A 26483-nucleotide genomic window follows, 5' to 3' on the forward strand; every position below is an offset into this window, starting at 1 on the left:
ATTCTGGAAGCAGTTTGAGGGGGAAGAAGGAAATAAAATCTCCTACTATCAAATACCCTTCATTACTCTTGCAGATTTACCCAAGCCTTCCTGCTCCCCACTCCCCCCCCCCCACACCCCCCCCCACACACACACACACACACCCACACCCACCTACAGCCACACAATACAGTAAAAAAAAACTCCAGCAATGTTGTGTAAACAGGGGGTGGGAACTACAGGGGCACACTTAAGAAGCATGATTAATCTACTTCATAGTCATAATCATCATCATCAACTTGGGCTTTGAGGCTGGCCTGCTCATCTGGCTTCGCACTCTTTTGGATGTCCTTGCTATCAGAGGCGTAGGGGTCATCTTCGCAGTGCTGCAGGATCTTCCTCGAAGACATCCAGCTTTCCCCCTGGCTCTCCACTGGCTCCACGCACTGCCCACTCTTGACGTCTGTGCCCATCTCCTTCAACAGCTTCTTCACCCTCAGAAGGTCACAGGTGCAGTTCCAAGGGTTCCCATCCAGGTACAGATGCCGAAGGCGAGGCAGGCACTCCAATACTTTGCCGTCTATGGCAGATATCCTGTTGTTCCGAAGGTTTAAAACTTGTAACTGTTTCAAGCCCTTCAGTTCTTGCTCTCTGATATCCTCTATACTGTTCCCTTTCAGATCCAGCCTTGCAAGGGTATCTGGGAGCCTGGAAAAAATGAAATAAATATATTATTCTTGTTCATAGGAGAAGAAAAGTGGCCTTAGCTTAACTCTGCAGCCTAAAAATTACAGAACAGTGGAGTGAATCCAGTGATCCAAGATTCATTTTTAGTCCTCCCTAACATAAGTTAATGTTGGCAACTCATATGAATTCAAAATTTTATGTGATTATGGTGCACGCTTAACTGTATTTAGTGGCAAGTTGCAAACTGGATTTAACTGGAAGATGACAATGACTTTCAGTTGCATAATTAAGCTCTACTATAACAGTTCTGTCAGGAAATGGAAGGATGGGTAACTGTAATTATAAATAGGGCTCTGATTTTAAGTATTTATAAATTGTAAATTTCAGTGTTTATTTTCCAGCTAATTAGGAGCTCTTTGCGGGTACCAAAGATCAGTGTTTATCTGTATTTTTGTAGCACAAGCACTATTGTTGGTACCTTTTCTGGTTTACCACCTCTAGAGGAAGCAGGGGTGGGTGGGTGGGAAGTGGTTTGCTTATTTGGGGGTGGAGGCGTTTGGACTGCGTGGCCCTTTTAAAACATGTTGGGGACATTGGGATCACATTAGTATCCCGACATCTGATAAATACAACTTATTGAAATGCTCTAAAATAATGCAACTGGCTTTGTTTGAGGATGGCCACATTATTTTATTTGTATTAGATTACCTATGTATTAGCTGCTTTGCATGTATTAGTTAATTTTATGCATGGAAATGTGTGCAAAACAGCTAATTTCAACTGGGCAGCTTTTGGGGGGAAAAATGTGCAATATTGCACATATCGTGTGATATCATGGCAATATGGGTATATCTATCATGCAATAAACTGTTTTACATATGTTATATTCCTATTGTGCCTTAGTAAATCTACCTATCAAGATTGTTAGCCCTCTGGGGACAGGGAAGTACTTACTGTACCTGAATGGAATTCACACTGAGCTGCCAATGAAATAGCTCAGTAACTCTTGTAGTTAGGAACGGTACGGATTAGTAGTTAAGGGGAGGCACCATTCTGTACAGTCTCTCTCTTTGAGGGAGCTGCGGTGGCTATCTCCTTGTAGATATAATGGCAGCTCTCTCCCTGACAGCTTGGGGTAATGGAGTTAAAGAAGGTACAGGAGTTTTTGCCTAGTTTTGAATTTCTGGGCCTTTGCCTGGACTCAAGCACCACCACCATCTCTGCAGTCTTGGGAAAAGGTCAGGAAGCTACCTTTCCAGTCCTCTCCTTTGCTGGTTGGGTCTGTCTTCCAGGTTGCTTTTCGGATTTCTTTTCCAAATTTTCTTTGTAAGAAGTCTTCTGAAAACCCTGAGTGTCGCCCAGAGAGAGATCATGGGGAAACCTTTCCCATGGAGGCCCAGGATAGGGAAGACCTACCCCTTTGTAACCTCCTGGAGGATAGAGGTATGGTGGTGACCCACTGCAAGAACCTTCTGGTGATTTTTGGACTCAGTTATTGGGAAGAGATTTTTGGTTGGAAGACCTAAGAGGCAGAGTTTTGCTGCTGCCTTCCTACTCCGAAGGAGGAACATCGGAGAGCTGTGTGTTCCTGAGGGGATCCTTTCCCATCAAAGGATTCAAGAGACTAGACAGATGGAGAACTGTGAGTAAGAATAAAATTGAACTAATTCTGAGGACCACTACTTGGAGTCTTCGTTCCTGGGGAAAGAGGAGATTGGGACTCTGTGCAAAGCCTGTATAATCTTTTTTTCTGACCAGATAGGAGGGAATTTTCTGCCCAAACAAGAATACCCTTGCCCACTTGGGATCCTCATTTATCCAAGCCCTGGACGGTGAGTGTGTCCTTTGCCTTGATAGCAAGAGGCCCTTGCACAGAGAGAGGAAAGACTATGAACAACAAGGGACATCTTTGGTGATAACTGAATGGCACAGTTCAAACAGTTCTTATCTAAGAACACTAGTCCTGCGAGAATTCTGCGCTACTGCGGAGTGCAGAATTTGCCCAGAATTCCCCCCCCCCCCCGCGCAGAATTGCCATTTTCTACGCAAATTTGCCAAATTCTGTGCAGAAAAGAACCCAGCATGCCACAAACGGAGATGGAGCACGCGAAGATGAAGGCCCCACAGCTCTGTTTGCGGCGAAGATGAAGGCCCCGGTGAGAGTGAATGTGTGTGTGAGTGAGGAGAGGGGGTGAGAGCAGGGAGGAGAGGGGGTGAGAGCAGGGAGAGGGAGTGTGGAGGAGGGGAGGAAGGAGAGAGCAGAGGAGGGGGGAGGGGAATGCTTGAGTGTGGGTGCCAGAGCAAGGGAGCCTACATGAAGAGATTGTGAAGGAGTGTTTATGTGTGTGACAGATTGGAAGCTCGTGTGTATGAAAAAGGGATCGTGTGTATGTGAGGGTGCTAGCCTGTGTGAAGGGATTGTGTATGTGTGAGACAGAGCCTGTGTGAATGGGTGCATAAGAGAGAGTCAGAGGTAACCTGTGTGAGGATGTATGTGTGAGAGAGAAAGGGAGCTTGTGGTTGGTGTGTATGCAAGAGAGAGGGACCCTGTATGAGGGGATGTATTTGTGCGAGAGAGTGAGAGAGCCTGTATGAGGGTGTGTGTATGTGTACTAGAGAGAGCATGTGTATGAGAGAGGGAGGGACAGAGGGAGCCTGTGTGAGGGGCAGTACAGAGAACGGAGTCAAACTCTTGGACTGGCGATAGAGTGGAAGGGGTTGAGCCTAGGGGTGGAGGGGAGAGATACTGGCAGGTGGATGAGTTGGGACCTGAGGGCAAAGTGGCCAGGGGAGTAGGGAGGGCAAATGGAAGGGACACTTACAGTGAATTTCTAGGGAAATTCTGCTCAAAATATTTAAAATTCTGCATCTCTAAGTAATAACTTTTTCTGTATTAATTTAAAATGTAATTACTTAAAGCTGTCATGTAAATTGTGTTATTTTGACCATGGGGCCAGATGAGGTTCATCCCAGTATATTGAGGGAGCTCAGAGATGTATTTGCATGTCCACTGCATAACCTGTTCAATAGATCCTTGGAAACGAGAGTGGTACCAAGTGATTGGAGAAGAGCGGTGGTGGTCCTGTTCCACAAGAGTGGTAGCAGAGAGGAAACTGGAAACTACAGGCCGGTTAGCCTCACCTCGGTGGTGGGAAAATGAATGGAGACTCTGCTGAAGGAAAGAATAGTGAACTATCTACAGTCAGGAGGTTTGCTGGACCCAATGCAGCATGGATTCACTAGAGGAAGGTCCTGTCAGACAAATCTGATTAATTTTTTTGATTGGGTGACTAAAGAATTGGCTTGAGGAAGAGTGCTTGATATGATCTACTTGGATTTCAGCAAATCTTTTGATACAGTTCTGCATATGAGGCTTGTGAATAAAATGAGAAACTTGGGAGTGAGTGCCAAGGTGATGGCGTGGATTAGAAACTGGTTGATGGATAGAAGACAGCGAATATTAATAATGCTAAATGGAACCTACTCTGAATAGAGAACAGTGTTAAGCAGAGTGCCACAAGGATTTTTTCAATAACTTTGTGAGCGACATTGCAGAAGGGATAAAAGGTAAAGTTTGTCTATTTGCAGATGACACTAACTACAGAGTGGACACACCAGAAGAAGTAGTGAGAATGAGATGTGATTTAAGGAAGCTTGAACAGTAGTCGAAGAAATGGCATCTGGGAATCAATGCCAAGAAGTGCAGAGTCATGAATCTGGGGTGCAGTAATCCAAAAAAGCTGTATGTGACCAGGGGGTGAAGGGCTGTTGTGCATGGAGCAAAAGAGGGACCTTGGGGTGACAGTGTTTAGCGATCTGGAGATGGTGAAGCAATGTGACAAGGCGATAGCTAAAGTCAGAAGAATGCTGGACTGCATAGAGAGGAATAACCAGTAAGAAAAAGGAGATGATAATCCCCTTGTACAGATCCTTGGTGAGCCTTCACCTGGAGTACTGTGTTCAGTTCTGGAGACCGTATTTCAGAAGGGACAGAAACAGAATGGAGGTAGTCCAGAGGAGGGAGACCAAAATGGTGGGTGGTCTCCATCAAATGACTTACGAGGAGAGGATGAAGGACCTAAATATGTATACCCTGTGTTGTGTTCGTGGACCCTTGGGCTGGTTGGAATAGAAGATGGAGTGCTGTGGAGGACCACAGCGAATGTCCCAACCAGGAGGCGGTTCGGAAGCTCGGAGCTGGCTAACGCTCTGGTCTACGGAGAAGTCCTCTGCAACCAAGGACTAGACCTCCTCTGGACGGATGGACGGTGTTGGACCGAAGAAGAAGAAGAAGAATCTTCGCCCTGGAGACCGGCACTCCCCCGGGAGGAGCCCTTAGGAGTCCAGCCGCTGGGACTTAGGCGATTCACCCTGGAAGCCGAAGTCCCCCCAGGAGGGGCCCGTAGGGACATGGCTGCTGGGACTTAGGCGACTTCCTGATGTTGTGGGTGGTCCGAATGCAGGCGCCTCCTGCAGGTCGTGGTTCCAGACGGCTGGCGCCTCCAGCAGGTCATAGGAAATCCAGGAGTTGGAGTCCAAGGGTGATCCACAGCCAGTAGAGGGGTCGGTATCCAGAGAGCGGTCCGCAGCCAGTCCAAAGTCGGAGCCGGAGAGCGATCCAAAGCCAGTCCAGGAGTCAGAGACAGAGAGTGATCCGAAGCCAGTCTAGGAGTCAGAGCCAGAGAGTGATCCGAAGCCAGTCCAGGGGTCAAGTCCAGAAGAATCCACAGCAAGGGAAGCAGGCAGAAGCGGGACGAAGACAACCAGGAACGCAGCAATCACAGGACAAGTCCAGGAACCTTGTTGCAAGGCCCAGATGAGAGCTCGATGCAGGGTACTTGTACCCTGAGGCGTCTGACGTCATCCTCAGTGCAGCTGAGGATTTTCCCGCGCTGGCCCCTTTAAATGGGGCTCCTCCCCACGCGCGCGCGTCAGGGGGCGGGGCCAGCCGCGTCAGGACGTCGGCGTCTCTCCCAAGAAGGGAGAGACGTGCTGGAAGGCCTGCAGGCCCGGGGGTTGCCGCGACCGACCCGAGGAAGACCTGAAACGGCCCGGGCCGCCCCCGAGGTAGGTGGAGGACCCGGGGCACGGCCCGGGACCGCAACACCCTGGAACAGAGGAGGTGCAGGGGAGATATGATACAGACCTTCAGATACCTGAAAGGTTTAAATGATGCTCAATCAACAACAAATCTTTTCATTTAGAAAGAAATCAGTAGAACTAGGGGTCAAAAAATGAAACTCCAGGAAGGACGACTCAGAACCAACATCAGGAAATATTTCTTCATGGAGAGGGTGATGGATGCCTGGATGCCCTTCTGGAAGAGGTGGTGAAGACAAAAACAGTGAAAGATTCAAAAGGGCATGGGATAAACACTGGAGATCCCTAAAGGTTAGAGGATGGGAATGAAGAAAAGAGTGCATGGAGTAACTTGCGCTGTGGCAGTTACTACCCTTAACCAATAAACCTTCATACTGTTGATGCAATTCCATTATTGCTCTCTGCTTCAATGCCAAGGGGAAAAGAGGAATTAGATTCAGATAGCAATCAACACGGACATTGAGTTTTATAATCTGGGAAAACAAGCATGAGGGTAACTTGCTGATGTGGCTGTTACTACCCTTAACCATTAAGCCTCATACTTTTGATGCAACTCCAACATTGCTCTCTGCTTCAATGGTAAGAGATTGGGGAATTGGATTCTAACAGCAACCAACAAGAGCCCCTTGACTTTGACAGTCTGGGAAAAGTGCAGTTGCTTACCTGTAACAGGTATTCTCCTAGGACAGCAGGATGTTAGTCCTCGCATGTAGGTGACATCATCCGATGGAGCCCAGCACGGAAAACTTTTGTCAAAATTTCTAGAAGCTTGGACCAGGACACTGAGCATGCCCAGCCTGCTGCTATCCATTCATTCACATGAGGTCCCCCTTCAGTCTCATAACAGAGAAAAATACGAGCGAAAAATAAAACAACAAACCGTAAGGAGAAGCGGGCAAGATTCCTGAGGATTAACATCCTCCTGTCCTAGGAGAACACCTGTTACAGGTAAGCAACTGCGCTTTCTCCTAGGACAAGCAGGATGGTAGCCCTCACATGTGGGTGAATACCAAGCTCCAGTCGGTCTCTGCAAACTGGAGAGACCAACAGCCACTGAACAAGGTGCCAACAGGCACAACACAACTGCGGCGCTGTGGAACAGCAGGGGACAGTTTGGTTTCCACAAAGGCAGGAAGAGTTGGGTTCAAGCCTGGAAAAGGTTGTGCAGGACAGATTGACCAAAGACACTGTCCTTATGCCTGTCTTTATCCAAGCAATAATGAGCCGCAAACGTGCGAAGAGAACTCCAGGTTGCAGCTCGGCAGATCTCAACGACGGGGACTGCACATAAATGTGCCACCGATGCCACCATAGCCCGGAGGCCGAAGGTGGGGGGGGTCCTTCAGCTGAAGGAAGCCCCGCATGAAGAAGCCCACTTAAGGTTGGACTGAAACTGGCATGCCAGTGACACCCCGATGGTACACACTGACGGTGCTGAGGTGCACCCTGACTGAGCTGGTCTGAAGCCCAGATTTGGACAGATGCAACAGGTAGTCTAACAGTGGGGGAGGGGGCATGAGAAAGGGTCCAAATCATGGTCCTCACACCAAATGGAAAACCTTTTCCACTTCAAATTGTAGGACTTCCTGGTGGAAGGCTTTCAAGAAGCCACCAGGACCTGGGAGACACAGTCCGAGAGCTTCATAGACTGGATGACTACGAGCTTAACATCCAGGCCAAGAGGGCCAGTGCCCGGAGGCTCAGATGGTGCAAGGTGCCCTGGTTCTGCGAGATGAGATCAGGTGCCGTCCCCAGCTGGATGGGTGCCTGCACCGACAGGTCCTGCAGAAGCAGGAACCAGACTTGTCGGGGCCAAGAAGGTGCCATGAGTAGCATGGTCCCTCTATCCTGCTGAAGCTTCAGCAGAGTCCTCAAGAGGAACGGTAGAGGATAGTATGCGTACAGCAGGCCCATCCCCCAGTGGAAGGAGAAGGCATTGCAGGCCGGATGGCTGCCCCCCCAATACTAGGGAGCAACACCTGCTTACCTTGGGGTTGTGTGGGGAGGTGAAGAGATCCACATCTGGTGTACCCCACTGGCGAAACAGCTCATCCACCACCTCTGGGTTGAAGGACCACTCGTGGGGCCAAAAGGAGCAGCTCAAACGGTCTGCTAGCACATTGAGATGGCCCGGCAGGTAGATCGGTCGCAAAGACATTCCCTGTGAAAGGGCCCAGGTCCACACCTGGACCGCCTCGTGGCCGAGGAGTAACAAACCCGTGCCACCCTGCTTGTTGATTATACCACATCGCAATCTGTGGCCAGCAAGCAGAGCAGAAGGTGAGCTGGCACCGTCTGGACAAGGGTAGCTAGTGAGGTAAGGGTGATCGCCCAGTCTCGGGGCAAAAAAGCTTTTGCCTGCACCATGTCCATCCTGGTGCCTATGAAGTCCAGCTGAAGAGAAAGACAAAGATGAGACTTGGGGAAGTTTATGATGAACCCCACCATCTGTAGTATCTGCACCATCGAGGTCAGAGCATGCAAGGCTCCTGAACAGGAGTCGCTCTTGACCAACCAGTTGTCCAGGTAGGGGAACACGTGCACTGAGCGACACCTCAGGTAGGCGACCACCACCGCTAGGGATTTGGTTAAAAACACGGGGTGCCGATGCCAGTCCGAAGGGCAGCACTGTGTACTGGTAATGTGCTTTCCCCACCATGAAGTGGAGGAACTTCCAGTGGCTGGGGACAATTGCAATGTATGCGTAAGCCTCCTTGAGATCGAGGGAGCAAAGCCAGTCTCCTCCTCTGAGGAGCGGGATCAGCATGCCCAGAGAGACCATTTTGAACTTTTCTCTTATGAGAAACTTGTTCAATGACCTGAGGTCGAGGATGGGGCACAAGCCACCATTCCTTTTCAGAATAGAACCTCAAATAGAACCCGCGGCCCTGTCGATGGTGAGGAACCGGTTCCACCACACCCACCTCAAGGAGGGCAGCAAGTTCCATCTGAAGAATGACCTGATGGGCAGACAAACCCCATGATGGACATGGGGGAGAGGCTTCCAGGAGCTGACTGAAGTTTAGACGGTACCCCTGACGGATATTAGTGAGGACCCAACGGTCCTACATGATCTTTTCCCAGTGGTGGGTGAAGCTCAAGAGCCTGCTGCTGACCGGAGGATCCGCCGTCAGGGATATGGTCAACTGAACTTTGATCCCTTGCCGCCGATCAAAAGCCTGTGGTCAGGGCTTGCTGGGGCTTGGACCCTGGGAGCCAGTACGTGGCGTTAAGAGTCTGGGAAGCTGGAGGATAATATTTCCTCTGCCGGTAAAAAGGCTTCCGGAAACTGACCTGGAGGATTTCCTGGCCGAGGATGGGCCTTCCAAGGCACTAGCGGACAGCTGTTGAAGGGTTGTTGCGGAGGTGGACCCTTGGCCCGAGGTGGGGTTGGCGCCACCCATGGGGAAACCCCCATGGGTCCCCACCGGCAGGAGGCAGAGCCAAACGGGAAGCGGAAGCTGACTGGAGCTTCGCCAATACCAGCTCTCGTTCCCCACAGGTTGAGCCCTTGGGTACCGGGGTCAGCTGGTCTTAGACGGGCCTCCGCATGGTTGATCCTGGAGAGAGTGTCCAAGGCAAGGTGCCAGGAAGCAACGGAGATGCAGGGTCCGAAGGAGCAAAGTCGAAGACAAGGCCAGGTTCCAGAAGCCTGGGCAGACTGAAGCAGGCAAGCAATTAGGAACAAAGTTAAGTCCGGGCTTGTGAGTAGGCAGGAACCTAAAAGAAGGCTAGGTCCTAAAGCAAGGCAATCGGCTGAAGATGAGGTCAGGTTCAAGCTGAAGTCAGGGCAGGTGGCTGAAGACAAGGTCAGGTACAAGCGAGGGTCAAAGCCAAGGAATCCGTCCAAAGGGTAGCAAGAACAGGAAGCTGGAACAGGAACAGGTACTGGAACAGGAACATGGACGAGCAGCAACTAAGCACACGACAGGAAGCATGGAGATCTATTGTCAAGGCTGCTCTGACTGTCAGAACTTATCTTAAATAGTTCCAGACTGATGACATCATCGGACAGGGCCAGCAGCCTTTGCCTGCCGTGGGCCCTTTAAATGAACTAGAGAGGCGCACGCGCATGCCTAGGGGAACCGGATGTGAGGAGCAGACGGCAGCGGCATCTCTGCTGTGCTCCAAGGACCGCCTGCAGCAAGCAGGGCCACAAAAAGGAAAGCTGCGCTGGAGGCTCCCCCCTCCGCTTCACTGGGGAGCCGGGGCCCGCCCCCGGCATGGCGGCACAACAACGGGTAAAGAAGGCCGGTCGCTGGCTCTGTGGCCAGCCGACTTAACAAGGGTCTCATGGTGGTCTTTCAATTGCACTACTGCATCCCGGACCTTATCGCTTGTGCAGGGGAGGTCGGCTAGTCTATCCTGCACCTCCAGCCGGAGGTTAGAGGCCCAAGCCATGTCATTCTCCTGGTGCCAATGCCCACAGCCACTATGTGAGCCACTGTCTCGAAGACATCATAGGTGAATCACACCTCATGCTTTCCTGTTCGAGACTCAGCAGGGTAATGGCCGAGAGAGCCTCTTGCTGCTGTTGCGGCAGGCCCTCTGCAAAGTCCTGGACCCGTTTCCAGAGATTGTGGTTATATTGGATCATGTAGAGCTGGTAGGTGGTGATGCAGGCCACCAGCATGGCACCTTGGAAGACTTTCCTGCCCAGAGCATCAAGCTCCCTGTTCTCACGGCCCGGAGGGGTGGAGGCATGGGTGCGGGAGCGCTGAGCCTTTTTCAAGGCGGACTCCATGACCACCGACTAGTGGGGGAGATGCCGCTTTTCAAACCCCACAGCCTGCTGCATCATGTAGGTGGCGTCGGTCTTTCTATTAACAGGGAGATAGAAATAGGATGCTCCCACATACGGAGGAGGAGGTCCTTAAAAAATATCATGGATAGGAACTGCCACGATCTCCTTAGGAGTGTCGACAAACTGGAGCACTTCCAGCATCTTATGCTGTGCATCCTCCTCCATAAGCAGCTGAAAGGGAATGGCTTCAGCCATAGCCCTAACAAATCCTGCAAAGAAAACGTCCTCGTGGGGGGGCGACCGGAGCCATTCCTCTGGTGGAGAAGGCTCAGAGAGGGGTTCATCCTAGTAATCTGAGAATGAGTCCATGGCATCATCACCCCAAAAGCATAGGGCCCTTTCTCCTCACTGGGACCAACGTGCCATGGGTGAGATACGTGATTGGCATAGACTCTGGGCTACGACGCCTTTGGAGGCCTCGAGAAGGCATCAATGGTTCCCCTGGCATCGAGGGATTGGAGGGCAAGGTAGGCTGGAAGGATCCAGCAAAGGCTCAGGGATCTGTGGTCTGGGAAACACGGTACCGGCTATATCTTCCTCCTTGGAAGACCCGAGTATCTGGATCGCTCCGGTGGGGGGCATCGGTGGCCGCTGGGAAACCGAAGGTCCCTCGGGCACTGGCTTCGTCGGAAGGGTGCCCAGGAGGATGTCCAGACGCTTTAGCATGGGTGCTAACATCGATGGGGAGGTTCAGGCACAGGTATGAGGGCCAGTGGCACCGGCAGCTCAACACTCTGGAGCGCTTTGAGCACCGTGGACTGCACCCTGCGGTCCATCTCCTCCTGAAAGTCAGGAGTGGTCAGGACTGATGGAGGGGGATGAGACGTCACCGGTTCTGCTTCGGATATCCGAGCTGGATCGGTGCCCAGCAACGATGTCAGTAAGGAACACCGAGGACTACCAGAAATCGACCGCAAAGTTGGGAAAAAGGCAATAGAAAACCTACCAGACCGAGGAGGCACTGACCGTGAAGGGGGACTCTATGAGGAAAATGACAGAACCTGAAATTTATTCAAGAAAATATTGAGAGCTCCACGACAGAGAGACAACTGCACCGCAGAAAAGAAGAGACTGAAGGGGGACCCCGCATGGACGCGTGGATAGCAACAGGCTGGGCATGCTCAGTGTGCTGGGCAAATCTTCTAGAAACTTTGACAAACGTTTTCAGAGACGGGCTCCATCGGATGATGTCACCCACATGTGAGGATTACCATCCTGCTTGTCCTAGGAGAAGTGATAAGTATGGGGGTGACTTGTATGGTACGGCAGATACTACCATAAGCTTCCTGGGTGACTGGATGGACCGTTTGGTCCTTTCCTGCTGTCATTTCTATGTTTCTATGACTAGATAGGCCATGTGGCCTTTTTCTGCCATCATGTTGCTACATTTCTTAATGTAGTTTTAGTACATTGTCCCTATATTAGGTAACATTTTCTTGTACTTTTAGATTATGTGGAGCTAACTGCAGTTAAAAAAAAAAAGTTTGTTCCCTTTTTTGTGGGGCAACACACGGGGGCTCCATCCAGAACCTGGCTAATGTGGACCTCAAGGCTGTCCTACATTTCTGAAAAGACTGTTGGAAATAATATGGATAAGCACATTCAATAACTGATTAGCAGATATATATGCCCTGTATACCCTGCACACTGCTCTCTGATTATTCCCACAGAATCAACAGAAAGCAGTCAGTAGCAGACAAATGTGGAACTGTATTTTTTTGTCACTTTTCCTGTGTGCGTTTAAATGTCATCTTCTCCAAGAGCATTTAGTACTACATTGGCATGCTTCTTTATTTATATACGTGTAAAAAAAAAGTCAACTAAGCAGTGAAAAATAATGGTAATTGTATATAAATATATCTAACAACATATGCAAATATAGCTACGCATGCGCTTATTAATGATGCGTTGCTCAGCTTTAGAATCTTACCTCAAGGGTATGGCAGTAAGCAGATTCTGTTCCAGTGCCAGGTTAGACAGTTGCACACACTTCTGAAGTGCTCCATCTTCAAAAAAGCTGAGAGCATTGTTGTCAAGAAACAAATGTTTCAAGTCTTGTAGTCCCTGGAAATCCAGCCCTGTCACTTTGGGAATCAGGTTATTACTGCAGTCCAGCTTCTGGAGTCTGCGTGGTAATCGGAGTGGTATAGCTTTGAGGTGGTTCCTGGATATCTCTAGTGTGGTTACGTTGGAGAGAACATGGGCACCATCCATTGAGGAGAGCTGATTTGCCGAGAGAAAAAGCTCCATAAGGTTCTCCAGGTGTCTCATGTCTGCAAGCCTCACACTTTTGATTTGGTTTCTCTCTAGCTTTAAGGACAGCAAGGACCTGGGCAGTTGTGGAGGTACCTTGGTCAACAGGTTACCAGCTAAACTAAGAAACTGCAAAGAGTGGAGAGGTGCAAAAAAGCTTTCTGGGAAAGCATGCAGTTTGTTATTTTCCAAGCTCAAATGCTTCAGGTGTGGAAGTTGAAACGGTCCAGAGACAGACTCTAGGCCATTGCCATCCAGGATAAGACTTTGCAAATTGAACAGTGTGGAAAAAATGCTAGAACGCAAAGCAGAAATCAAGTTGTTTTGAATTTCAAGCACACGTAGCTTCGGCAAACCTTCAAAATCGGACCGGTAAATAGAATGTATCACATTGTCACTGAGTTTCAGCACTTCTAGGCAGGCGGGGAGGAACCCAGGGATTTGTCTTAATTTGTTCTTCTGGAGTTCCAGAATCTTCAGGTGACTCAGAGCTTGCAAGCTGCTGTTTTCTACTACTTCAATTCCACTAGAGAAAAGAATGAGCTCTTCGAGACCTGCTATTCCACTGATGTCTGATACCTAGAAAAGAATCATGAGATGAATACAATACCAAATTCTTGGTGTGGCATCTCAGGAAGAAATCCTGAGATGCCCACCTTATTCTACCAAATAAAAAAAAAAAACAAAAAAACAACCAAACTATACTATCAAAAACAGATAAAACGTGCATTTTTATCTATTATCAGTTTTCATGAAAATAAGCAGAATATAAAGTTCTATTTTTACCCATTTTCCTGTTTAATTAACAATTAAAGCTAGCAATGTCACTGAACACAGCATACATAAGTTGCACTTCACTGAACAAAAGCCATACAGTTTAAACATCATTCTGTGAGTTTAATAAATTGTATATTCTTCCTCTTAATTTATAGGTGTAAAAATTATCACCACAAGTTTTTTTCATGCCTGTTCGTTTTTGGATTGGGGGTGGGCCATTTCGGTCCATCCCAGATCGGAATTTTTTTGTTGTTGAAATTTCATTAAAAAAAAAAGCAAGAATACTCCAACCTTTCAAATTTAATTAAATATAAAGCCTCCACCATCCGGACCCTCCCCCAAGACTCACCCAAAGTCCCTGGTGGTCCAGAGAAGAACTCGGGAGTTATCTGCTCCTGGGCCGTTGACTGTCAGTAATCAAAATGGCACCGGCGTCCCATTGTCCTTACCATGTGACGGGGCTACTGGTGCCATTGGCCGGTGCCAGTCATCCATTGCCCTTATCATGGGACAGATGCCAGCCAAAGGCACCAGTAGCCTCTGTCACATGGTAAGAGCAAAGGGCCATGGGCACCATTTTGATTACTGGCAGCCAAAAGCCCAGGAGTACAATGTTCTCTCAACCTGGGTAACATCAAGCTAGGTTGAGAGAACATTGTACAAATCTCATCTTTGTGTGAGTTTCCTCACTCCGAAGGTCATCAAATCTTCACAAGAGTGTACTGTTGTGTTCATACGTCTCATGCAGCATGTCAAAGTGGCCCCTAACCCCTACACTACTACCTAAACCTCACCTCATGTTTCTAGGTGGGCCTCCTATAGAGGTATAAATACCTAACTACTAGAAGGGACTTATAGCTAGTCTCTCTCTCTCTCCCCCCCCCCCCCCCCCTTGCTTGCAATAGTTTGATGATTCTAGCCCTAAGTGAGTTACCTTAGCTGCCAGATTTCCTTCACTGCTGCTATTCCCAACACTCAAAGTCACATTCAGTGCACATGCTTCCCATGATCATGCATGTCCTCAGAAAGAAACTCCTATATGTTTAAGAGCCACCACCACTGTATCTTGTTGCTGAGAGCAGAGCCCAGGTTTTGGCCTGGATCTGAGCACCAACCAGTGGTGACTTCTCCATGATCAGGTCTGAAGGCATTCCAGAGTGCCATGGCATACTGGTTGAGAAACAATGGGCTGCACATTGCCTTTTCCTTCCCTCCCCCACACCCAGTGCAACCTTTTAACAGCAGTTCTGATGCCATACCAATAGCCACAGAAGCAGGAGCAAGCAGAAATAGCTTCTTTCCTAGTCTCCTGCAGTGTAGCTTCTTCTGCCTCCCTGAGCACATTATCTCCATGTCCTGCTTTCACTGTTCTGTGAATTATTTTATTCCTGGCAAGCTGGTTTATTTTCCTTGTTTACTGTATAGCACTCTTCACAGCAGCACACAATATGAAAATGCATGGAATGACTGGACTGTTACTGCATTACTATATCTGTGTTATTTAAGGTTGCTGCCCCTCTAAGATTGTCCTGGAAACTCCAGAAATTGGATACTGCTGCAAACAATCCTGGAGACTGTGAGATCAGCGGAAGAGTATACTCTACTTTCATTTATTTATTTATTTAAAAAACTTTTCTATACCGGCATTAGTGGGTACATCATGCCGGTTCACAGAGAACCGGCATGTAAAAATGGAGAAAGGAAAAGAAATACATCTAACAAGGGTGAGGGGAAGGGGATGAAAGGATAGAGAGGAGAAGGAAGGATTAAACAGCAGAATAGTCATTAACAATGAAAGGTAATAATAATAATAATAATAATAATAAAAAACCCGTATAGTGACAAATAGTACTGTCATTAACATCAAAAGTAAAAATATGAACAAGAATATGATAACGTCTTTCATGCTGGTCTTGCAAGAGTTTGACTGGGAGATCAGCACTAGAGTAGAGCTACTGTGTGGCTCAAACCGGAGAGCTCCGTGGTGTTGGCATTAGCTGTTCCAGGAAGGGCGGAGAAAGAATGCAGAGCCAGAGAAAGCCAAAACGATTTAGGGGACTGGCTTGCTGGGTGGGAAGGAAGGAAGAAGGGAGGCAGGCTTGTTGGAGGAGAGTGGGGTTTAGTGGCAGACTGGTGTGGGAGAGTGGGATCGGAGGCAGGAGGCAGGCTGGCTTGCTGGTGTAGCTTGAGATAGACAGGTTGGCATGCCTGGGAAGTGGTGGCAGGCTGGCTGGTGTAGTGGAAATGGCTGATTATCTGGACGAGGCAATTGCTGATTGTGAGGGCAGGCAGGCTGGTTGTTTGAGGGAATTGCTGACTGGGATGGTAAGCATGCAAGCTGGCAGGGATGGAAGGAGGCTGACTGCGTGCAAGAGATAGAGATGAGAGAGAAAGAGGCTAGAGAGGAGGTGGAGATGTGGGAAGGATTAGGACAAGAATAGAGGTATGGGCACCTCCCTCTCTGCCCCCAATCCAGATTTACCCTTGATACGAGACTCTCTCCTAGAACCCCCTTTGCATTCCTCCCTCTCCCTCTGCCCTCTCCATCAACATCTACCTTCTCTCTTTTCTCCCCATCCTCAGTCCTCTTGCCTTTCCTCTCCCTGTTCTCTCCCCATCCCTAGTTCTCTCCCCCTCTCCTTTCCCCATCCCTATTTCTGTTCTCCTTTCCTCCTCTCCCCATTCCTGTTCCTCTTGTCCTCTGGTTTCTGGTGGGGTCAGGAGAGAGAGAAGTTGGTGGCAGGGAAGGAGAAAGTGTTGCACAGGAGGTGGACCCTTGGGCCAAGGTGGGTTTGACACTACCCGTAGGTTAGGCCCTATGGGTCCCCACCATCGGTAAGTGGAGCTGGATGTGAATTGGTTATTTACTCTTTCGGATAGTAGAAAGACTAGGGGGCTCTCCATGAAGTTAGCATGGGGCACATTTAAAACTAATCGGAGAAGGTTCTTTTTCATTCAACGCACAATTAAACTCTGGAATTTGTTGCCAGAGGATGTGGTTAGTGCAGTTAGTATAGCGATGTTTAAAAAAGGATTGGATAAGTTCTTGGAGAAGTCCATTACCTGCTATTAAGTTCACTTAGAGAATAGCCACTGCCATTAGCAATGGTAACATGGAATAGACTTAGTTTTTGGGTACTTGCCAGGTTCTTATGGCCTGGATTGGCCACTGTTGGAAACAGGATGCTGGGCTTGATGGACCCTTGATCTGACCCAGTATGGCATTTTCTTAAGTTCTTATGAGCTTCACCAATACCAGTCCTCGTTCCCCGCAGGTTGAGCCCTTGGGTGCCGGGGCTGGCTGGACTTAGGTGGGCCTCCGTCCGAGGTAGATGAAGAAGTCAGCCAGGGGCTAGCAACGGTAGTAATAGAGATTCTGTACTGGACGAGGCAGAGACCAGGAGCCAAAAGAAACGAGAGTCAGACAGGGGGCACCCAGGTAAAAGCAGGCCAAAGTCTGAAAGGCCGTCCAGAGTAGAGACTGTAGGGGAGTCGTAGAACAGGTTGAAGTCAGGGCAGGCGGCAAGCAAGAAGTGGTGGCAAGGCAAGGTCAGATCCAGGAGATAATCAGTAGCGTGATTAGGCAAAGCAGAGGTCAGGTCCAGGAGATGATCACTAGCATGTTCTGGCAAAGCAGAGGTTGAGTCCAGGAGAAGATCAATGACGTGATCAGACAAAGCAGAGGTCGGGTCTGGGAGAAGATCTCAATCAGCTTCAGACTTCAAATGGATTCCCTGAAGATGATCCTATGCAGATTCTCCAGATTAATTGAATTAGTCCAAGGTCCACTGAGAAAAATTAAACTATATTTTCTTTGTACCAGAAAACACTAATTTAATTTACTGTTCCTTAATTCTGTTGATTCTTACTGATTATGGGAACACTGATTAACAGGAGTCATCAATCAATTCACTGCCCCCCAATAACATAAATGACATTCAGCTATTGTTGCTTTGTTTGTGCAGTAACTTGCCCCCTTTTAGGATAAATGGCGTCTATTTTTGTCTGTTTATTTTGTGTTGTAAAGTTCTCAGTCATGCACTGCTCACTCAGCAGCCTTATTCATGCTGGTGGCCAGGAGGAGATTGAGAAGGAGGATGCTGTAATGCCTGTATCTCAGGGCAGGTGGAGAGAAGGAGAAAGAGCGAGAGAACTTGGTAGGAGAAGGTGAAAGTAAGAGAGAAAAAGAGCAAGAGAAGTGGAGGGCAAAATCTAAGGAGACAGAGCTGGAGATGCACGTACCAGGGAGAGCAGAGGCACCTGGAAAGCCTGAAGAAGAAAAAGAGGCTCTGAGACTAGGGAGAGACAGAGAAAGCCAGAGGATTGGGTAGAGGACTGTATTGTCTGCTATTGTGGATGAAGAAATCCGGTAATAAAGCTGCATCATGATTCCACCCCCATGTGCCTGCAGCTCCTCAAGACAACAGGAGCTGTGCTCTTGCTGCTATAATCACCTCATTCAGCTACTGCAAATCCCTCTTGGTGATTGCATGCAATCCCTCTGCTTCTGCTTACAGCGAACACCCCTGGGTAATCACACACGCATTAGTCTGTGCCTCTTTTGGCACCAAATCACTTGTACATTATTTTATTTCTGTACTAGAACAAATATGTAAAAGGTCATCAGTTTTCCTTATTGAAAGCAAATGGTATTTCAAAATACAATCCTAGAGCTGTTTTGTATTTACATTACACTAGTCTGATGTATTTATGTCATCGTCCAGTACAAATGGAAATTAAATAGATTTCTAAATCTTTTTATTCTGGACGCTTCTGGGTAGAGTGGGGATGGGCTTGGGAGGTTTGCATGTTCTCCATAAAGAGCCCTTATCTAAAAGTGTTTCTTCCAGTCTCACTCAGCTTTAAACTAGTGACAACCTCCCTGGTAAGTGAGAACTTCTCTGCTTTATAAACTGCAGGAGAGAGAGAAAGAGAGGAAAGGGTCAGAAATAGAGAGAGCTCCTGAAGACTCTTGAATGAAGTAATGTACCAAGCACCTTGCCATGCAGATTCTGTCAACTAAAAAAGCTTTATTTCATGTGAGCCAAGCATGCTTTTCACATCTGACTTCGGACCTGATGGGTCTATTTTAGCAAAAGAAAACTCTGAGGTTGTGCCATTTCAAGCTCACAGCAGGAAGGGGAGGAGGACTGGGGGAACAAGAAACTGGGCACATCCAAAAGTAACTGCCTATTATTATAAGGAAATGAGATCTGCCAGCTAACTCCAAGTTGGGAGCGACATTGAGCCAGTCCTGTTTTTTCCTTTAATTGCCCTTCGCTGAGCAATCTAGATAACACATTTTTTTGTTAGAACATAGTAATATAGCACAAGGAAACACTTCTTTAATGTATATCCTGGACTGCACACACACAGAAGCACAAAACCTCAATGAAATAAAGGGGAAATTACCAGCAGTAAATGACAATTCAAAATAGACAGGTATTTTATGCAAAACAAATACATAAATATATAAAAGTAAATAATATAAAATAAATTATAGATGAATTTAAACAGATAAAAGAATGAAAGATATACACACACATGTCTTGGAAAGAATAGCCAACACATACATATTTTTTTTAAAATACACTCAATTGAAAAAAAAACTATAAGAGAAAGTAAACATAATCTAGAAAAATGCAAGGCATGTTGGTGAGAGCAGATACACAACTGGTAGAGGTAGGTAATGGTTTCCAAAATTAAACAATCTGTGAATACATAAGAGTCTGTGGCACTGAGTCACAGATTCATGTTTTTGCACAGCACAGCTGTCTGTTTGTCCTTTCCTGCTGGTATCTTCCCCTGCCAAGAATATCCTACCAGTGGAGCTGGTAAAGGCCAATACTGTGGCAGACATTAAGCATGCCTGGAAGAAATATAGAGGGCAATGGTAGGAAGAGGGTTGAAGGATGGGGGAAAAAAAAGATGGGGGGAGGGGGGGTTCTAATGAAGTATCTTGGCATGATAGTTCTGATAGAACTATCACAACAGTTTACAATATATATACAATAGTGCATAACCAAACAATAGATAAAAAACATAACATAAAAAGTACAAGAAAATATATTGGATTAAGTCATAACAATAATAAAATGCAATATTAAGGTCAGTAGAGTAATACAAAATTGACACTAAGAAAAAATAAAATAAGCAATAAAAAAGAACAAATATCCAGCATCATTAACTATAGCTCCCGAAGTACAGGCTACTTTTCACTGTGGGATGGGTCATATTAACATTCAACAGAGCCCAAGGAGGCCCTTGCTCCCCTTCCCTTTGCCCAAACAAGTAAGAGACCTCTGGGCCCAAGCCCCCACTCCAACCCCACCACCCATCCAAAGTGCAAACTCCTCATTGGAAGACCTTCCCCACCCCCATCATGAAGTTTTCAGTATCTCCCCGTGACTGAATCCCCACCGCATTTCCGGCCCGAATAGCACAGGCTGCAGGGACTATCACTGAATGCTGCTGTTGCCGTGCACTGACCCCTACATTTTGCATCTCATTAAGCGATCTATAGTGTGGTAACATTAGCAAGGTAGCACGCGTTAACTGCGGATTTTAATTCCTGTTAGCGCACAGACCCCCAAACGGAGCAGTCATACAATGCCCGTGGAAAGATCATATCAGTGCATGCCAGCAAGTCAAGTCATTTTTTGGAAGTGCGCATTGGAACAAAACATGCCGTGCAATTACTCGCAGGCTTCCCACCAGTTCTCAAAGCTCTTGTCACTCTGATTTTTTGCTGGCGAAAGACTCAGAGCGAGCGGAACGCTTCCTCTGAATGCAGATAAAAGTATGATTGTTTTAGCCACGTGGCTGGAGGGAGGGCAATCTTCAGACACGGGTGCAACGCTTTGCCCGCGCAAATCACTTTTTTGAAAATGGTCCTCGAGCTTCTCAGACTTCCCATGCTCAGCTAATCACCATCCAGAGGCTAGGCACATTCCTTCACACCCAGCGTGGCCAGAGCTTCCTACAAACTAAAGTAACGTGAAAAAAAGGGAGGCGGACAAGGAATGCAGTTTCATTCCAGTAACCAGAGAAGCAGCCATACCAGCAGAAATGAAGGTTTGGATAAAGCAGCTGATAGTTACAGTTAAAAAAAAAAAGCTTACAAACCATCATCTCAGTAGATGCCCCACTTTCCAGCAGTAGGAATCTACGTGAATCAAGCCCTACTGCTGAGCTGATCGCCAGCAGAGGCCCATACAGGTTATCACACCGATACAGCCACATCACTTCTGAATGCAGCGCAAACAGCTATGGAGCTGATTCAGAAAAACAGATGTAAACCACTCGGACCAGATCTAGCATCTAATTGGCGGTTTAAAAAGACTGAAAAATAAATAAGCTTTGTATTCCCTCTCTATAAAATAATCAATATGTGCATAATAAATGGGGTACAGCTCTTCCCTCCCCCGCGGCAAAAAAACCCCCCAAAACAAAACAGTATAAGAAAAGAAGAAAAACTGATACTTCACGCATATCCAGCATAGCTCCCCGCTTCAACGGCAGGGGAGAAGAAAAACAACCAATAAGGGCTGAATAACATAGTCTGGGTAAAACAAATAAGCATGGGTGCAGCTTGCTTATTGCGGTGGTTACTACCCCTAACTAATCAAGCTTGATATTTCACTTGGATGCAGCTCCATCACTGCTCTCTGCATTAATGGTGGGGGTGAAAGGGAAATAGAACCAAAGAGCTAAGAGAAACAGATAAGTATGAGAGAAAAAATGTGTGAAGCTTGCTGGGCAGACTGGATGGGCCGTTTGGTCTTCTTCTGCCGTCATTTCTATGTTTCTATAAGAATTATAAAAAATAAACTGTATTAGGAGCAAAAAAAGAAAGATGACCTAAAGCTGTAACTTGAAGAGAAGGCATTGTAGCCTCCAAACAGGCACGTGGAAGCTTTGCGGGTGCCGCGTTGAGTATTTCAGTAGTAGTATAACTCATGAGGTGCATCGTGCACCCTGAAAAAGAGAAAATAGCCTTTCAGTTCAAAAAGAAATGTTTCTATTATTTGCGGCATGGTGCGATAAAATTTCCTCCCTCCCCAGCAACTTGTGGAACTGCATTATTATTATTATTTTTTTTTTCAGAGAAATCGGAATTGCAAGGCCATGAATACAATGAGGGTAAAGGCAGACCCGACGGAGCCTGCGCCTGATGGCTTCGAGGCCTTTACTAAACTCTTAACGATCAGAGCCAGCCACACCGGCAGAGTAAAAGCCTTCCCGACATCTTTGAATTCCAAAGTTATTATTTCCTCCTTCTGAAGCCATAACAGCGTTAAATACATGCCCCCCCCCAGTGAAGAGCGAGAAGGCCTCTTACCTGGAGCTGTTTGATTTTGCTGTGGCTGATGTAAAGCCTGCGGGTGGCAGAGGGGATGCCGGGCGGGACCTCTGTAATTCTGTAGCACTGCACTGATCTGGTGCTGTCGCAGCTGCACCGTCGAGGGCAAACCCCCAAGCAGCCGTGAAGATGAATGAGAATATACAAGAAATAAAACCCAGGCATCTTCATTTAACAACCAGGATGATAACAAGTAAAAAAAAAAAGACAGGGCAGGCCCGAAACACTTGCTGGGCTCTGTGGGAAGAACAATATGAAAGCAAGCAGTGCCTTTCCATGAAGACGCTGTCAAGCCCCCTTTTATAATGGGGAAGTCTGGTAAAAGGGGTAAGGTGAGAGTGTGTATGCTTTGGTCAGTGTGAGAAGGTGAGCCAAACAATACCTTCATTAGCCCGGGTTAAATGTTAGTAGCCATTACAAAGGGGGGGGGGGGGAAAAAAGGCTCAAACAAAGATAAATTCTCCTAGTATCTGTGGAGGTAGGAAGCTGGCAGTCATTTATTGCCTGACACCTAATCAGCAAACATCCACATTATCTACAGTTTCCTTGTTTTCTTTAAATGTGGCACCTGAGGTCTAGTGGAAAAAACTACAGATAAAAGAATTATTTTACAGAGGGCTGTAAAGCATTTGGCTGGTATGTGACCCTGTATTAAAACAATGGTTTGTGGGGGGGGTTAAATCTCGTGCACTGGTTTTTAGCCACATTGCCTCAATCATGGAATTTATTTGTATTGCTTCTAAAATCCCATTGCTTGCACTTTTTAATATATTTCACTGATGTCCGTTGCTTTTCAAACTTGTTGAATATCACATGGTATCTTAGATTTTTTTTTCTTCTCTTTTTGGCTTTTGCTGAGGGACTTTATTTATTTATTTATTTATTTATTTATTTATTTAAGGTTTTTTTATACCGGCATTCAAGAACTCGTTCTCATCATGTCGGTTTACAGAAAACAGGGGTGCAAAAATATAACCAAAAACATAAATAAACATGGAGAAGAGAAGCAGTTACAATTAACAAGGGTTCATGAACTGGGACTATAAGAAATAAAAGAGATAGATGAGGATAATTATATACAAGTGTACAATGTAAATAATATGTTGCATAGAGGATACCACATAAAGGATACCACTTCCTACAGGCTTCCTACAGGCTTGGGTAGATTAGCTAATAGCACACATTTTTCTTTTATTACTTTAGAAACTGAGTCCTGATTTCTGAAAGACATAAAAAGCCAAAAATGCTGCTTTCTGCTCTTGGTTACCTCGAAGAACAAGATTATTTTAGCAGCCTGGGATCCTGCATGATACTTGTGACCTGAACTGGCCACTGTTGGAAACAGGATACTGGGCTTCATGGATCTTCGGTCTGATTTACCATGGGGCAACCTGGTTAGGAAGGGGCGAGATTTACATTTCGAGCATGAGCCTAGTGAAAAAAAAAAAAAAGTTGCAAAGAAACCTGTAAGTCTGTTTGCCTGCCCAATTTTAAAAGAGTGTATCTTTGGCCTATTGATTTAATTTCTTCCCAGTTCCTGCAAGGGAAGAAATTCTGCAGCACCGCATCCCAACTTTCCAACACACACAACTAAAAACAGTACAAGCAAAAGTCATTTAAAAAGCACCGCAAGGCCAATTTTTCCGTGTAACATTTTCAGCTAAAAGTCCCACCGAGTCGGTTACAGGATGTTGTGCTTGCACTACTATTATTATTATTTTTTATTTTTTTTTAATGAAAAATGTTTCCGTGCTGAAGCTGCAAAAAAATTCAATCGTTGCGAATTATCCCTGTAGGGGTCGTCATAGTAAAGTCGCGACCCTGGCCTGCACCTCGACTCCTCAGAAGCCTTTTCCACTCGGCGGATAAAGACTACATTTCTAACACGCCTGGATCTCGGTGAATAATGGGGGCAATGAAATAAGCAATCAAAAAAAAAAAATCCTTGCTCCTTCCCCACTGCAGAATCTTTAGGCGCCAAACCTGAGCTGAGGAAACCAAACTTGCAAGAGAGAGAGCGAGAGAAAAAAAATACCATGCCCCAGTCAGACGAAGCCGGAATAAAAAGTGCCAGTAGGATTGCAGCTGATCTGTAAGAATGACGCCAGCGGGAAAGCATTCTTTTGTTATAACTATTTTTTAAATTATTTTATTAAGGGGAACCCTGTACACACACACACACAAACAATCAGTCATTTGTATTGTTTAGTTACAAAACTAAGAAAATGATCGTTTGCATTTAATAACTCTAGACTTTCACATGCTTGCGGTTAATTACTATAGGCTACTGATAAGGCAGTATTTTCTAGAGATTTAAGGAAGTCTGTTACTAAAGGAAAGAAACGCATACAGGGAGGCATATGGAATGCAGTAATATGAGAAACAACATAGAAATGAAAGTAAATAAGAACATTTACAAATAGTTGACGTAGGTGGTGCTCATGAGCTAAGAGAGCTTATGTGTAGTCTTTAAGCAGGAACGGGGGTATAGCTCAGTGGTAGAGCATTTGACTGCAGATCAAGAGGTCCCCGGTTCAAATCCGGGTGCCCCCTCATTTTTTTTTTTTATTTTATTTCAAATGTCTAAAAAAAAACAAAACAACCTCTCCCAAATTCTTGCTTAGTCAGATGAGGCACAGAGTTGATTAGGATTTAAGGAATGTAGCTGGAGGTCTTTCAGGATCACTAGTCAAAGCAGTTTGGGGTTTATTGGCACAAGGGTGATTGGGTAAACAAATAAATGCAGGTGCAGACCTGAATAAATTACTGATGGGCACTCACAGTCAAGCAAATAGAAAGCAGAGGTGTATAATTACAAGTGGGTACATCAACAGCAATACCTGTCAATCAAATCTCACAGCACTGCCATCTTGTGACAATCATCTGCTTAAAAACATTTACAACAAAAGCAACTGTATTTAGTATAAAAATCTACTACACACTAACTATTAAGATGAGTTTCAACTACAGCAGATTCAAATTAAAAAAAAAAAAACTGTCAGCATTAAATGTACTTGTGTATGCTGGGAATCTGTAAAAGTGAGTTCTGCACACTTTATCTCTATTAGAAGCCTGAAACAGTCTGTGAGTGCTTCTAATATATTACTGACATCTGGTGGACAGTGTAGGGCAGACAGCACAGGGGTTTGTGTTTTTTTCATCCTTGCAATTCCCCTTGCTCCTTTGGGTTTCCAGCTCAATCAGAGCTTTTAATCACAATTCCCTGGTCCCCCCTTCCCATTTTGAACCCTTTTCATACTTTCACCTTGTCCAGTTGTGACCATGGCAGTCCTCAGTCATGGACACAGGCCATGTGGCTCCCTTTGGAACCCGGTAGGCATGCACCATGAGTCTGACTACTGGGTATCATTTCTGTGCAATGACTGAAACTCACAGCCTCTAGCCAGGAGAGCTACGTCTGCAGCATGCTGAGCTCCAGAAGCAAAAACTGGACTTAGGAATTAAAGCCAGGTTTCCAGTACAGCAGCACACAGCACTGCCAATGAGCCATAAGGCCAGTCCCAAGCAGAGTTACTGTCTTTGGAAACAGGCAGCCTCTTTTTTTGAGTCCTTACAATTGTGAGCTATCCACATTAGATATAGCGGTACTGGAGCTGCTTGCCTTCACTTTAATCCCTACCGCACTCCCTCTTGGGTGTTGTAGCCTCTTGTCCCATCTCTGTTTTTTTTTTTCCCCATGCCAGTCTCTGAAGCAATGGCAGATAATTGAATTTTTTACACAAGTAGGAGGCACTTTCTGTTACAGATGTTAACTTACAGGTTGATGCCACCTTGTGACTCATTATTGTATTTCACTGTTTTTCACTTTCTGTCTCTGTTGTTACTTTAACCATGTGTTGCTTGCATGGCACTAGCAGCTTTCTGTTGGAAATGTGGACCCTTGAGCCGAGACAAGGTTGACACTAACACCAAGAGTGGACCCCTGTTGGTCCTCGTCGTCTGCAGATAAGAACATAAGAACATAAGAAAATGCCATACTGGGTCAGACTAAGGGTCCATCAAGCCCAGCATCCTGTTTCCAACAGTGGCCAATCCAGGCCATAAGAACCTGGCAAGTACCCAAAAACTAAGTCTATTCCATGTTACTGGTGCTAGTAATAGCAGTGGCTATTTTCTAAGTCAACTTAATTAATAGCAGGTAATGGACTTCTCCTCCAAGAACTTATCCAATCCTTTTTTAAACACAGCTATACTAACTGCACTAACCACATCCTCTGGCAACAAATTCCAGAGTTTAATTGTGCGTTGAGTAAAAAAGAACTTTCTCCGATTAGTTTTAAATGTGCCCCATGCAAACTTCATGGAGTGCCCCCTAGTCTTTCTACTATCCGAAAGAGTAAATAACCAATTCACATCTACCCGTTCTAGACCTCTCATGATTTTAAACACCTCTATCATATCCCCCCTCAGTCGTCTCTTCTCCAAGCTGAAAAATCCTAACCTCTTTAGTCTTTAATATTTACGACGGCGGCGGCCATCTTTAAAGATGGCGCCGGCCAT

General features: G+C 46.4%; 1 protein-coding gene and 1 non-coding gene across 2 annotated transcripts; one reads left to right on the forward strand and one right to left on the reverse strand.

Moving 5' to 3' along the window:
* Window positions 1-154: 154 nt before the first annotated feature.
* LOC115088859 (nephrocan-like) lies at window positions 155-22301 on the reverse strand. Its single transcript, XM_029597037.1, has 3 exons — window positions 21942-22301; window positions 12501-13402; window positions 155-687 (listed from the first exon to the last, which is right to left on the reverse strand). Exons 1-3 carry the CDS (start codon window positions 22131-22133, stop codon window positions 243-245), a joined length of 1539 nt encoding a protein of 512 aa, XP_029452897.1. The 5' UTR covers window positions 22134-22301; the 3' UTR covers window positions 155-242.
* Window positions 22302-24443: 2142 nt separating this feature from the next.
* Window positions 24444-24515, forward strand: TRNAC-GCA. The gene has a single exon. It is a non-coding gene; the product is annotated as a tRNA-Cys (tRNA).
* The last annotated feature ends 1968 nt before the right edge of the window (window positions 24516-26483 follow it).

The sequence above is a fragment of the Rhinatrema bivittatum genome, chromosome 3 (assembly GCF_901001135.1).
Source record: "Rhinatrema bivittatum chromosome 3, aRhiBiv1.1, whole genome shotgun sequence".
Lineage (NCBI taxonomy): Eukaryota > Metazoa > Chordata > Amphibia > Gymnophiona > Rhinatrematidae > Rhinatrema > Rhinatrema bivittatum.

Bases quoted from the DNA above. Each gene is read 5' to 3' on its own strand.
- LOC115088859 (XM_029597037.1), bottom strand. From the start codon at position 22,133: ATGAAGATGCCTGGGTTTTATTTCTTGTATATTCTCATTCATCTTCAC. The intron at 13,403-21,941 runs GTAAGAGGCCTT...ATTCTTTTCTAG, and splicing joins GCAAAATCAAACAGCTCCAG to GTATCAGACATCAGTGGAAT. The intron at 688-12,500 runs GTAAGATTCTAA...CATTTTTTCCAG, and splicing joins CTTACTGCCATACCCTTGAG to GCTCCCAGATACCCTTGCAA.